A 15,073-nucleotide genomic window follows, 5' to 3' on the forward strand; every position below is an offset into this window, starting at 1 on the left:
CCTATTTGTGTGCTTAAGCCATTAGTGTGAGACATGGGTTCATTCACTTCATTTTGCTTTCAATGTTTGGAAATTGCTTATCATTTTTATTTACTTTTGTTTTATAGTTTTGCAGAAACATTTATACAATTCCATTAGCTGGTCTATTCAGTACCTAAAACCACAGTTCTAATTATAGAAGCTTTAATATGGTTTAATATCTGACAGGTCTAGTACCTCTTCCTCCTGCTCTTCTTTCACAGGGTTTTCCCAGTTATTCTTGCTAGTTTGTTCTTTCTAGTAAACCTTGACTAGAGAAAAGAACCTAATGGCACTTTTATTAGGAGGTTGAATTATCACAATCACTTGGGAAGAACTGATTTTATGGGGCTGAGTCTTCCTATCTCAACCCACAGCATGTCTTTTCATTTGTTTAAGTAGGGGAGACTTTTTTATTTGAGAGAGGAGCAAGTGTGCGAGTACAAGCAGGGGGAGGGGCAGAGGCAGAGGGAGAAGCAGGCTCCCTGATGAGTGGGGAGCTCAATGCAGGGCTCAATCGCTGGACCCTGGGATCATGATCTGAGCTGAAGACAGACGCTCAATCGACTGAGTCATCCAGGCACCCAAGACTTTTTTTTTTAGGATGAGAAATATTGTAGCTGTTTGCTGATGAGAATGATCCACAGGGAAGGGGATATTAATGATGCTCGAAAGAGCGTAAGACATTTTTTGAACTGATGCCGTGCAGTGCGTCAGAGGGATGGGCCCCAGGGCTCAATGGCAGAGCCTGCTCTAGAGAAGTGTGTGTAGTCACCACAACCTCGGCAGGGAAGCTGAGCACACAGGGACAGAAAGAGGCTGTCCCTGTGGCAGCAGTTCTCTCTTGACTGCTCCTTGAAACAGGAAGCAGGGGTGGTGGAGTAGGGAGAAGGCACTGGAGGCTTTAGGAGAAAGGAAAGAGAAAAGGGGAGCTGGGACCCAGTGTGTGTGGGTGAGGGGAGGGGGAGCAGGATGGTGAAAATAATGTAAAAGGACAAAGTTTTTCTAGAATTTCAGAGGGTATTTTCTGTTGTCAGAAAAATACCGTTGCACCCAAACACAGAAGTCTTATAACAGTTAGAAGAGAGGGGTTGCCATATTTGACAGTGTTTAAGGTGGCAGCCCAGAGAATGAAGACAGTAAGTGCACATTTCAATGAGAACGCTTTCACCTTTAAATGATTTCCACAGCAATCACATACTCACCACTTCTTCTGAGAACTCCTGTCTTCTCACAAATTTTGATAAATTTCCCTCTGCAGCATCCTTTAGTATCTCTATCAGGGTTTTCAACATATTTGCTTGGATATGAATCAAAATCTGAATACAAAGAACAAACAAGCAAAAACAAGACTGAGCCAGTGCTCAACAATGAGATATGTACCCTGCTACAAAAGCCTACATTTATAGGCATCTACCTGCTTTCATGCTATTTCCTAATTCATTCTCTTGCACAAGTGCAAAAATGCTTTGAATATATGTCTATCAGCCAAAACTTATTTTCCAATAGCTAATCAAAACACCTCAACTTCAAAACTTGCTTAAAGGTAGAAATACAGAAAATAGGGATTGTGGAGTCTGACATGTTTGGGCTGGAATCCTGGCATAGGCCATTACCAGCTACATGACTCTGGCCACATATTTAATCTCTTCCAACTTCTGTATTTGTAAAATGAGGAAAATAGGTTTACATCTCACATCTGAGTTACTGTGAACGTCGAATAAAATGTCAGCTCACAGGAGGTACTCAAACATTACTATCAGTTTCTTCCTCCCTAGTCCTTCTAGATTCAGAGGAGAGGACAATCACACAATCTCATAAGATTGACTCCAGGGCAAAAGATACCTTTACCTTTGTTTATTTATTTAGGTTAGGAAATTGTGGGCAAATCAGTTGCTGCAGGTATAAAGTAGAAGCTGGCTCAGGGCTTAATGACGTACTCCTATTTACACTGCAGCCATTAAGGAACTTTCAGAACTGGATACTGTACCTAGCTTTTAAAATGGTACCACTACCTTCCATCAGATAGACATAATTAACAGAAGAAAAAAAAAACCACATTTCCCGGGCGCCTGGGTGGCTCAGTTGGTTGTCTGCCTTCCACTCAGGTCATGCTCCTGGAGTCCCAGGATAGATTCCCCATCAGGTTTCCTGCTCAGCAGGAAGTCTGCTTCTCTCTCTGACCCTCCCGCCTCTCGTGCTTTCTCTCTTTCATGCTCTCTCTCTCAAATAAATGAATAAAATCTTAAAAAAAAAAAAAACACATATTCCCTCCCCTCGTTACCAATGTTCACTAGTACAATTTGAAAAATACAGAAAAGGTTAAAGAAAATAAGAATAAGCCAGAATTCCCCAACTAATGTTATCCACTGTTTAATATATTTGGAAGGTAATACATGAAATTATAATTTTCCTCTGATCTGATTCTGCTTCTTGTCAATTATTATACAATGAATATTTTCTCATTAAGAAATTACAGAATACCTCATTTTTAATAATGAATGCATATCAATCTACCATATACATAAAATGATTCATTAACTTAAGCAATACCACTCTTCAATATATTGATAAATGTGCATACACTAAAAAAAAAAAACCTTTTTAATCTAGGACGTGATCTTCCCAGAAGTGAAATTACGAAGTCAAAGGATGTAAACATTTTAAAGGCTCTTGATTCTCTGGAAAAGTAGTATTTCTGGAAAAGCTATTCCTTTTTTTATAGCAAACGAGCTAAGTTTTTCCTATAGTCCATTTTATAATAATTTAAGTTTGCTGAGCAGTTGATCAGGATGAGGGGTTATCTTTGGCCCCAAAGAACAGAATGAAATGATTCCAAGTAGATTAAATCCAAAGAGCTTGATGTAAGTTCAGTGTCCTCAAGCAAAGGCAAATTCATGAGCGTACCTTTCATTAGGAGGCAATACTCCACAGGTTTCTCACATTCAAGCAGAAGCACTAACTGCCTTTATTCCAGACTATTTTTTCAAGGACATCCTTATAACCAACACCCTGGAAAGACATACACAGTGCTACTTGCAGAGAAAAGGGCAGATATGCTTACTGCCCATTTTGAGAGATCTGAGTTCTCCAAATTCAAGATACCTCTCTTAAACTGTAACCTCCTGTATGTATAAGAGGAATATAGACCTTGTGTCACCCTGTGGGAATTGGGTTCAAGAAACTGATGCAAAACGCTAATGTTGTGGCTACTACTACTGCTTTAATTAATAAACTGTCCTTCACCTCTCGGTGCCTTGTGAACTCTACTAGTATCCACGAAACTATGGAAGGTTAACTCGTTAGCTTAAAAGTAGGGTAAAATCTCTAACTCCCAATAGTACTTCAAACTCTTTTTTTTTTTTTTAAAGATTTTATTTATTTATTTGAGAGAGAGAGAGACAGCCAGCGAGAGAGGGAACACAAGCAGGGGGAGTGGGAAAGGAAGAAGCAGGCTCCCAGCGGAAGAGCCTGACGTGGGGCTCGATCCCAGAACCCCAGGATCACGCCCTGAGCCGAAGGCAGATGCTTAATGACTGAGCCACCCAGGCGCCCCAAAACTCTTGTTAATAAAAACCAACTGACTGGGTTGGCAGCTGTCCTATTGAGGGCAAGGAGAAGTCCACCTTGTTATGTGTTATGTCTCTAGTGCCTGGTACCTAGTAGACCCTCGACAAAAATGAATGAGAAGGAGAGCTGAGGTCCCCTAGCAATTTACACAGATAAGCCTCCTGGAGCTCCATGCTAGAAACTATTAATGATGTGCTCCTGGAAGATTTCAACATCTCTTCTTAAGTTTTCCCAATTTCTCTCCCTGCCTCCAGCAACTATCTATGATTCAGAAGGGATTGCAAGAGTCAAGTTCGATACCTCGAAATATACTGATGAAGGGCAATATAGATGAAGCAGTTACTGACGAAAAGCCAAGAAAAAATGCAAAGCTAGGAGAGCTTGTCTCAAGCTGAAACCTTAGGTTATGGTTAAGGAAAACCAGATCAAGGCACAGCACACTGCTTTAATCTTAAAGATTTCAAACAAAAGGCTAGGAAAATTAGCAAGGAATAGGGGGAATTTAGGTAAGAAAAACTACTCAAACAGCCATAGAAGGGCATTTTCTGCCCCTCTGATTTTCTGAAACCTCAAGAAATGTTCACAAATCATTGGATGCGTTTGACCAAAAAAAGGGAAGAGAGGCCCTGAACATGCAGTAATTTGCATTTTGTCTTTTTCTTTTCAAGTTTGCTATATTTGAAGTAGAATATCATAGGGCAGTAGAGACTGCTAGTTTTCTAAGTAATAACCACCCCCCACTTTTTTTTTGATTAACAGAACTAACTTCAACTGATGCTGTCATGTACAAAACTCAAAGACTGTATTTCTCAGGTTTCTTTGCTACTAGGTGTGGTCACAGGATTATGTTCTGGCCAATAACATGTAAGTACAAGTGGCTGGGTGAGACATTTGGGAAAGCATCCTCAAAGGGGCCCAATTTCTTTGCTCTTCATTCTTCCTACTTCTTGCTGGAAAAGGTGTAATGGATGGAAAACATATGCTCAGGATGGTGTTGTGAAAATACAGAAAGAGGCTGGGTTCCTGATGTTACCATAAAATGTCACGCCAGACCCAAAGTGACCATCTCTGGTTCTCTACATTGAAGAAAAACAAACTTTTTCATTTGTATAGACTCTTATTTTTCTCAGGTCTATATTGCTCCAACTAAAATGCAATTCTTAACTTCCACATACAGGCAAGATGCTGCCACAAAGGGATTTATGAGAAATGAGTTCTGTCTCCTTGCCTACCCCATATAGCCCAGGAGACTTCCTAGCATGGGCTCTAACTTTAGGGCGACCTTAGTGACTGGAGAAAGGGGCATTAAAATATTTATCTGTGTTAACAAATAATGATAAAAGTGGCAAAACTAACCAACTGCCAATTCCCCTGCAAGGTAATTCAATTCCAAAACGGGTGTCCATTTGGAGACATGCCTTACTTCTAGAGACATGATTAGAATTCAAATAACATCGGTGGAAAGCTACCTCATGTTGGTCTTGGCTACTTTCAAACATATTTAGAAGAGGAAATTAATCCTTTGATATTGATCAACACTGTTGAAGAGGGGACTATAGTTCTTTTGAGATTGATGGGTTTAAATTCAGACAGCAGAGCCAACATGCATGTGCCTCAACGAGATCATCTGCTGCTAAATCAATTCAGTGTGTAGCAAGTATTAGCTGGGAAAATGGAAAATCAGGCCCTCTGGGTCATATTGGCAGCAGGAGCAATTTTGATGAAAAGAAAATGAAGTTGAGGGGGGAAAATTAGGTGAGTTCAAATTCCAAATGGCAGCAGGAAAAAATTTTAGTATAAGACATTAATTTTTAAAGTAGATCAGAAAAAAAACTTCATTTATTTCTGCTACTACTGACTGAACAGACTTTCTACTCAGCCTATTTGTCAGGTTTCCATTTCTTAATAATTAACAAATTGCCCTTAAGGATTCCAAGTAGATGACTCAGCCTTAGAGAAGGTAGGGCCCATTAAATCAGCTTTTAAAAACCTGCTCTAATAACAGAGATCTGAATCTGAAAGATTATTAAACCCGAGAATGGCAACCATCTCTTTTTCATATCCCTAAGGAAGCCAAAACAGGTTTATACTGAAACATGACCAACTTAGATTGGACATTTGGAAAAAGTTCCTGACTGAGCATTTTTAAACAATAAAATGGTCTTTAAGTTTCCGAACAACACATACTCCTGTGACCCAATTCAGGGAGGGGATGATTCATATTCAAGATCAGTTCAAGGTTCCTTACACAGTGCTTGCCATAAACATGCCATTCCACCAAGTTTGATCAGCTACCTTTCCTTTCCAGCTCTCAGAGAAGAGGAGCGACTCCTGCTGCATATGTCCCACCATCCTCTGGATTTCTCTTCCTCCTATGAATGGATAGCTACACTCTCAGCAGCCTATGTTTTATTTCCAACGAAGCACTTTCTCATATGAAAAAAATTATTACGAGATTCTCATAATAACTGTGACAGATAGCCAAGGTTTGCAAGAGATGAAGCATCTAAACTGAAGGACAAGGAGTACGTGTACTACTGGCACCTTGGCCTCTTGACATCCTATCCTATGTCCTTTTCATCATCCAGGAGGAGCAGCTAATTCCAATCCTGGATAAAAAAGACACAACCCTTGTCTCTGTAGGTCTCGGGTGGTGGGGAAACCCTTTACTTTGTAGTCAGACACATTCGTGTTAAAGCTCTGACTCTGCTCTGCTACATAATTAGCTTCAAGAACTCAGGTGATTTATTTACTCTTTGAATCTCCATTTTTCACATGTATGATATGGCCAAATACTGTTTCTACAGTATTGTATAAAATGAACCAATGAGTATTAAGTTGCTATCTAAAGTAAATTAAAACTCTGCTGATCTCTCTTCAATTTCTCACCATCAACCCTTACAGATCCCTCCAAGCTCACTTCAACTCTAAGAAAAGCTACCAATGATCCATAGAACACTCCTCTCACCACACTCTGTGTACCACTTTCCCTCATGATCCTATGAACCACCTGAAATGCTAGCAATTCTACTTCTGTCCAATCACAAAATGAGTTCATCTACAGGCTGCTCCCCTCCCCCCGCGAAGAAGCAATGATATACTTGGATACCCAGGGCTGTCCAAATCCAGTAAGAAGCAGAGAAGAAGGTACAACACATATGGCACCTGCTGGAAGACCAGGCTTCCTAATGTGTTTGGCTTACTGATATTGTTGGCTCAAACAACCTGAACTTCTGGACTCTGGACCTTTGCCACCCTGACCTCCCAGATCTGCTTATGCCTGTGAGCTTTTTAGGCTGACCCATCTGCTCTGACCTGCAGTTTCTGCATAGGCATGCAGTCGTGGGATAGGGGCTGTCTGCAGCAGGCTCTGATGGGAAAGGCTGTCAGCCCTCTTAGATTTCTGTCTCTTTCTTCCTTGTCTTTTTCTGATGATTCCTCTGCCTCACCACTGATGTCTTATTAAACTCACTTCTCAGTCCTCTTACTTCCTTTTTTTGTGGCATTTGTCAGTTCCTATCAGATCCACTGCTGGTTTTATATAGATGAGCTCTTAACTGACAGCTCTGACATTCATCTCCCCTCTAGGCTCATGTCCTTTAAAAACTATAAGATCTCTTTTTGGATACTTTTCTAGTATTTAGTCTCTTCCCTTCCAAAACCATCCTTTGTTTCAAGGTCTCTATTATCACTATGCCCATCTTTCTGGTTCCCCAGGCTCATCTTTCCCTCACATGAAAGGACTTTGAAAAGTCAATGTGAGGTCAAATATAAGGTATTCTTATCTCAGACATCTTGGCAACCTTATTCTCCAAAGTTTACCATAAAGGCTCATCTAGTCCTTCTCTTAAAAGTCATCTGGGCACTGGTCTGGGGGTGACATTTGAGTATAATGACTATGGAAGAAATGAAAACCATGGAACCTTGGAGTCATACCCAATTCCTATTTACTAGGTTCTAGGATTTGTTACATATAAATATTCCTCTTTGTGTAACACACTTCATTTCAAACAAATAAAACTGGTATTACTAAGCATTCACTGAACACTGATTACATGCCAGGTAGTGTGTTAACTACTACAATGCATTATTGTTTCAATTTTCATAATGAAAGGACAGTAATTATTTATCACTACTGCTGCTTTAGATAAAAGGAAAATAGGGACCATAGAGTTTAAATAAGTTGCCTGAGGATGAACTCAAGGCTAATAAGAAGTGGTTACGATTGAAAATTTACATTCTTTTAAATGGAATCCTCAGCAAAACTAATCTCCCAACACAGAATGCCCTTTCACCCTCATCGCTCTAATTCCATGGCCCTGTCCTCCCTCAGACACTGCTCAGCAATTCTCTCCTCCCTGAGATATGCTCAGTCTGTTCCCACTGGCCAGCCCTTCACTCCCTATGCTGTAACACTGCACTGGCTGTGAGGTCTTATCCTAGTTCATACCGTACTGGTGTTAATACATTTCTGTTCTTCTGACAATGTATTTCTCATCTTGACCCCTTAATGTTTCAGGAGACTAAGTTCTTGAAAGTGAGGGGCTTTCTTTTCAACACCCCATAACATAAGTATACTCAGCATAAGCAGGGCCTCAGTAGGGGCCGGCTGAGTGGGGCACATGATGTCTCTAACGACCACAGAGTCTCCTAGTCTTTTTCATTGTTCCAGGAAGGTGTGGATGATTCACTGCTTACTGGGGCAGATGGGCCATGGCAGCCTGGAAACATAGAATGAAAAAAGCTAACATTTACTGAGTGCTTACCATATCAAGCACTATATTATGCACCGTAGGTATACTAACTCCTATGTTAGGTACCATGAATTGGATGCAATTAGCACAAAGATTTTTCTCAAGTCTTAATCAAGAGAAAATAGAGTCCATCTCCTTCCTCTCTATATCTACAGCCTTCTGTAGTCACATGTTATACCTGTGGCATTTAGCTACATCTTGTATCTGAGCTACATTTATCTACATTTTCCACCTATTTAGAAATGCCTGTATTGACTCCTGTTACAGGGCCTATACTGTAACACAGAGCTCAATAAATCACTGAATTGAATCAAGATCTTAGAAGATCAATATTCATCATACATAGGTAAAAAAAATCTAAACATCATTTTACCACCTTTCAAGCCTTAAACAATAAAGAAGTCACTTACATTTAAATTGGCGCAGAGTACATTTTCTTGCTTCATGATTTGGGAAAAAATGGATATAGCTTTCGCCACCTGGTTCTAGAAGAAAGAAAAACAAACTATACTCCAAATCATATGAACATTCCTCTGCTATCATAAAGATCATTTTTTTTTAAAGATTTTATTTATTTATTTGACACAGAGAGAGCACAAGTAGGGGGAGCAGCAGAGGGAGAGGGAGAAGTAGGCTCCTTGAGCAAGGAGCCCAATGCGGGACTTGACCCCAGGACCCTGGGATCATGACTGGAGCCGAAGGCAGACGCTTAACCGACTGAGCCACCCAGGGGTCTCGCATAAAGGTCATTTAAAGATAGTACGATATTCCTGTTTATGGTGCCCCAGAGGTTTTGAAGTCCACAAAGAAAAAGTTTTTTTGGTAATCAAAAATGAACTTTCTATAAAATGTTTCCTACAGTTGCATATTATTGAATTTTAAAAATACCTTCCAAAACATTTTATTTTTATTGAAGTAGAGTTGACACACAATGTTACAGTAGTTTCGGTACAACTTAGTGATTCAATAACTCTATACATTATGCTGGCTCACCACACGTGTAGCTGCCATTTGTCACCACACAGTGCTATTACAATGCCATCGACTATATTCCCAGTGCTGTGCCTTCCATCCTGTGACCTACGCATTCCCAAACTGGAAGATTACTGAATGTTTTAATAACCTGCCTGCGTTCCAGTTTTTAAGATGGAGGCATAAAGTTGGCATTTCTCCTTACCCCACTGGAAGACTTAAAAAAAAAAGAAAAGGAAAACAAGATTGAGAAGCAGAAATGCCAACTCCATCTTTGCCATCATTAGAAGAGAGCAGAAAGTTCAAACTATAGAAGAGATGGAAGCACTGGCAACAATACAGGAGACGGAGCACAGGAGTAAGGTCTGGACAAAGCAGTGTGCAGAGACCACTGCTGCCTATCTTAGTAAGAGCCCACCAAGTAGTTCTCAAAGGTGAGGGGCATCCCCTGAAGTACAACACCTGAATTCCGTCTACAGTGATGGCAACAGAATTCAGGACTAGTAATGAGAAGTCCTCTGGACACTTTTGGTGGCAAAGGTGAGGCTAACCAAGAGTTTAAACAGATAAGCCATATTTATAGGAAACAGTCCGTCACTACGGTAGTGGCAGAGAATGAGATTTTTCATTGAAAACCATCTCCATGCCTACTCCCATTAGCCAGGGAGAAAGAAAGCCTATGCATTTTGTAGCCAAAACGCATACATAAAAAAAATTCCTACTAGTCTAGAGCATGGCAACATGGCTCTGGTCTCTCTCTGACATGAATCTTCTTTCTGTAAGCAGTTGGTCTAAGAAACTTGTTTTCAATGACAAGCACTCAAAAATGCACCAGCACATGATCTGTATAAAGACACTAGGAGGAACAAAAGAGTGAGAAAAGGGATATAAAAATCAGAAAGAAACAAAATCAGAAAATAACCGGCAGATGAAGAAACCCCAGTAGAGAAATGTTTCCATGGATACAGAGGACAGTAATGAGAAAAACAAACAAGATCAAGTAACTCAGAAGCAGGAAAAAAAAAAAATCAGGCAGGTCTCAGATTTCTCCAGAGCAATATTCTATACTAGAAGACAGAAGAGCAATGCGTAGAAAAACCTCAAGAAAAACAAGTGTCACCTCAGAATTTTGTATCTGGTCAAAATATAGTTCAAGCCAAAAAACCAGGCAAATAACTTTAAATACCAACAACTTGGGGAATTCTCTTCCTCTGAAGAAGGAAGACACTTTACTAGAAGACACATTTCAGTCAACAAAGAGATGACTGGAAAACCAATAGAAAATGAATATTTTTAAATATATGAGTATATTTAAATATATGTAAGAATATATGTTTAAATATATATAGGACTAAAACAGATGTGGGGAATATGGTTACAGAATGGAGCACAAGTGTTATATTCTCGGATAATGCAGACAAAGGGAGAAAGAATGTAAGAGAAAGTATGCCTATTGCCTTGTCTTTATTACATGGGGTCAGAAAAATAGCATTTGAAGCTGACAAATCAAGCACATTTAAGAGAAAAACGAGTACTATGAAAGGTAATGTATCAACCAGAACTGTGTGGTGGAAGGAAGAAGGAAAATGAGAGAAAAAAGAGGAAATATATTAATTTCAGCTTTACTTACAGTAGGGAATTAACAGGTACAGTCAAGGTAATCAGAGGACTAAGCATATTAAATCATATAAATTTAGTGGTTTTAAAGTAACCACTAAAGCAAAAATACAAACCAAAACAAATAAAACCACTACATGCTGTAAGGAATTTTAAAAGTTATAAAAACAAAGCATAACTGAAACCTAAGATTAAATATTCCATGTCTATCTAGATGCGCTAAGTTAAAAGAAAGACCAGCAGTGTATCACGAAACAAAGTTCGAATCTATGCAGTGTACAAGAGATACACAAAAACAAACCAATTGAGAAAGACTGCAAATAAAAGAATAGGAAAAGGAGGCAAATACAAACCTAATTAAACCAAAGAGGCAAACAAAAACGGAGGGGACATATTAACATTAGGCAAGGTGAAATTCAGGGTGGAAGCATGAAACAAGACCAAGAGAAGCACTTTATAATGCTACAGTGACAGATTCACAATGATATATGCATCCGTGTTGTATCATAACTGTACATATCTATGCACCAAATGGCATAACTTAAAACACACATAAAGGAAGAAACTACAGGAGCTACAAAAAGAAACAAACATTCTTAAAAAGGGACTTTAATTCATCCCCTTCAGCTTATGATAAATTCAGACAAAGCAATCCCCCTGGCCAGACAGTGAAGCTTAGAAAGTTAAAGCAGTAGAAACTAGCAACTTCAGTCTTTGTTGTATTCTCTTCAATCTTTGTCCTTCAATGACTCCCCTAGCAGCAGATCCAAATAGATCGCCCTGATATTTTCATTTCTAATTAATGATAAACAAGGGTTCTCCAACCATTCTTTACCAGCTGGATAAATAAACTGGCTTGGTTATTTTTGCTACCCTAAAATCTCCTTTTACACATAGGAAACATTTAACATACTTCACATTTTCTTAAGCCTTGGAATAGGACCTCTTGGGAAGGGCTCTTCAAGGAGGGTATTGCAGCTCTAACTGTCCTTTACTGCTTGTGACAGCAGGTAGGTCCTCTCTTCTCTCTCTGACCTCAGCTGCCTCCATTTCTTTGTCCAGAGACGGGGGAGGCGAAAAGATCACTGAAACCTCTTCCAAATAAAAGTATTTGGGTTGAACTAAGAAATGTAAGATGACCCCACTTAAACAATGAGCTGACCCAGGATTCCTCATTCACCTGAGGTAAATTTCACTTTGGAGAGGATTAAGTTAAACTGCTCTGAAAACATTATACAGTAAACCAATCATTTGAAATTTTCACTTGAATTACTTGAGAAATTTCTCTCAGAGTAGAGCTTCTCTCACCGAGGCTCCACAGAATCTCGGCCAGACCCTTCTAAGCAGCAATGCATGGTAGGTCCTCAACTGTAAACAAAAACATCCTTTGGAGGCACAGGTATGCACGTAGGTTGCCATGGCACCAAAGGCATTGGTCTTTTTATGGGAAATTTTCCTTACAATACAGACAGAAGGAAAAAATAAATAAATAAAAACAAGAACAAATGAAAGCAGTCAAGTCTTCCCACTCTCGGTTCACTAATATGCACCCCAAAGCCTTACCTGATTCAGAGCTAATGCCACAGCAAAACAGGATGCTCTCCTGGAGAGGACTTCTCCTTTGATCAGGGCTTCTTCTCTTAATGTAGTACAGATTTTCAAAGATTCAGGGCTATTCTGTCAGGAGACAGGATTGCTCAGTAAATAAATGTCATACACCTTTAAGTTTAAATAATAGGATTAATAGTGCTCAGTATTTCAGATTTCCTTTTTTAAGAATTTCCCAGAGCCTATCTCAAGCCACTTAACAGATTAAGCCCCATATAGAGACTATTTCCAAACAGACCTAATTATCTACACATTAGCAGTTCAAATCTACATTAACTTCATTTGTAAAGCCTTTTGTCCATTTTCTGAATTGGGGCCTTTTTACCACAGGTCTCTTTGTATCTGGGAAGACTGGTTTCTAGACATAAGTACCATAATGTAAAAGTGTAAAATCTCAGTTTGTTACTATATTAAATAATAGTGTAAAGCTCAGCAACACTGAAAAGTTTTCCTGAGGGGATTTCCAATCTGAAAATATCCATGTAAGTCAAATACTTGAAAAAGTGAACACTTATATAAATGTATGCCATGAAAGAATCCCATGAAAATAGAAACAAATCCAAGAACATGAATGACACACAAACCAGCAGACAGCAATGGTAAAACTGAATCTGCTTCCTTTGTACACAATATAGGTGGATAAGGTTTATGAGAACAGTACTAGCTTTGCATCTATGTCTATCTGTCATGACATGATTCACAACTCAAAACCTGAAGTAAAAACTGAATTTGATAAGCGAAGGCAGTTCCCAGAATTGACCTGGAATTTGTAAAGGCTGACTAGTTCAATTTTTCAACTCTCATCTCCACTGGGTAAAACAAGTTATTTTTAGACAGAATATAGGGGAGAAATGTCTTCTGACCTTCCTAAACAGCAGAATTAAATTCTCTCCACTTTATTATATGCTCAGGGAGGCATCTCTAAAAAGGTCAGAAAGCTCAGTATTACAGTGCTCACTAAGCTGATGTTCAAGTGTTGTGTGTTTGGTTGGCCTTCTGTTTCACAGAAAAAGAAAATGGTATGACTGGAAAGGACGATGTAGGGGTGCCTGGGTGGATCAATCGGTTAAGTGTCTGACTTTTGGTTTTGGCTCAGATCATGATGTCAGGGTCGTGAGATCGAGCCGTGTGTCCAGCTCTGCACTCAGAGTGGAGTCTGCTTGTCCCTCTCCCTCCCCCTCTGCCTCCCTGCCCCAGCCACCGCTCACACACACACACACACACACACACTCTCTCTCTCTCTCTCTCTCTCAAATAAATAAATAAATAAAACCTTTAAAAAATAAAGAAAGGATTACCTAAAAATCTAGTGATGAGCAAACTAAGACCCTCAGGCCAAGTCTAGCCTATGGCTAAAAATGGTTTTCACACTTTTACAGGTTTGTAAAAACAAAAACAAATTACAATATGTGACAGAGACCATATGTGGTAAACACATATGTGGCCACTAAAGCCTAAAGCATTTACTATTTTACTATTTTATAGTAAAAGTTTGGGGCTCTTAAATTCAACCCTTTCATTTTACAAATAAATTAAGTGACCACTTCAAAGCCAGTTAATGCTGAAGTTGAGACTAGACTCCAAGTTTCTCAATTTCCAGGATGGTTTTCTTTCCACTATAACACTACTGCCTCTCTTGTTTTGGAAAACTGGTATTGCTACACTTTTCAGGGAAAATTTTTTAATGGCCCATGTTCTTCCCCCTTGGCTGGTGTTCCTTCATTTTTGCCATAATAAGGTTCTGTTAAGTTTCCAAAGTTTAAATGACATGAATGTCTGAAGTAATGCATAGAATCTTGGTAGCTGCACTCTACCAGTTATCCTTTATTCACTGATTCATTCAACCAATAAGGGAGAAATAGTTTCTAAGTACAAAACACAATCCTGATACAGTAATGACATATAGACTTATAACTCATTTTTTCTGTCATCAAAGAGTTCATTCTAATGTCACATACATTTACTAAAGATCAATTGTTTACCAGGGACTGTTAGGTGCTGGCATACAAAAATGCCTCAAGCTTAACCTCTAGTAGGGAGGATGAAATGCCCACCTACTGAGAATAGCATCAAGCAGGGTTAAGTGTCACAGAAGTGATACAAACAGAGCACAATTAGAGAAGGTTGGGTGATAGACATTACTTGCACCTTTGAACCACCAAAAAATTTACAGAGAGCAATAAAGTAGCCCCTGAGTTCACCAATGAAGGATGGTCAGATTTCCATGGGAGAGAGCTACAGAGAACACTTGTCTAGTGGAGTCCAGCTTGAGCCAGATAACAAGAGGACTGACTCTACAGCAGAGCTTGAACCCAGCATACTGCTTCTGGTTCTCCCTAACTACACAATTGCCAGAGAAGGGTGAAAGATGATAAAATTGCTTTTCTCATGAGAAAACTGTGTGATGTGGCTAACTTGAGTTTTCTAAAAAAGAACACATTTAAAAATGGAAATATCTGTACCAGATGGAAAAAAAGACTTCAGAGGAACTAAATTTTTCTTTGTAGAGAAAAAAAATAATAAATTCTTTCTCA

At 39.2% G+C, this 15,073-nt stretch overlaps 1 protein-coding gene across 4 annotated transcripts in view; it reads right to left on the reverse strand.

Moving 5' to 3' along the window:
* Positions 1–15,073, reverse strand: part of PTCD2 (pentatricopeptide repeat domain 2) — a 55,354-nt gene that overhangs the window by 27,211 nt on the left and 13,070 nt on the right. For 3 of the 4 annotated variants that reach the window (XR_006781860.2, XM_045809783.2, XM_045809782.2), the window contains exons 7-9: positions 12,495–12,608; positions 8,753–8,827; positions 1,224–1,337 (exon numbers count right to left, since the gene is read on the reverse strand). Coding sequence is in view for 3 of the 4 variants with exons in the window: in XM_045809783.2 (XP_045665739.1) it covers positions 1,224–1,337; positions 8,753–8,827; positions 12,495–12,608 (303 nt within the window). In the remaining variant the exon portion in view is untranslated. The remainder of the gene's footprint in view (positions 1–1,223; positions 1,338–8,752; positions 8,828–12,494; positions 12,609–15,073) is intronic. The other variant, XM_087862087.1, reaches the window with a different exon arrangement.

This window comes from Ursus americanus, chromosome 5 (assembly GCF_024610735.1).
Source record: "Ursus americanus isolate L20-20 chromosome 5, mUrsAme1.1.p, whole genome shotgun sequence".
NCBI classification, from domain to species: Eukaryota; Metazoa; Chordata; class Mammalia; order Carnivora; family Ursidae; genus Ursus; species Ursus americanus.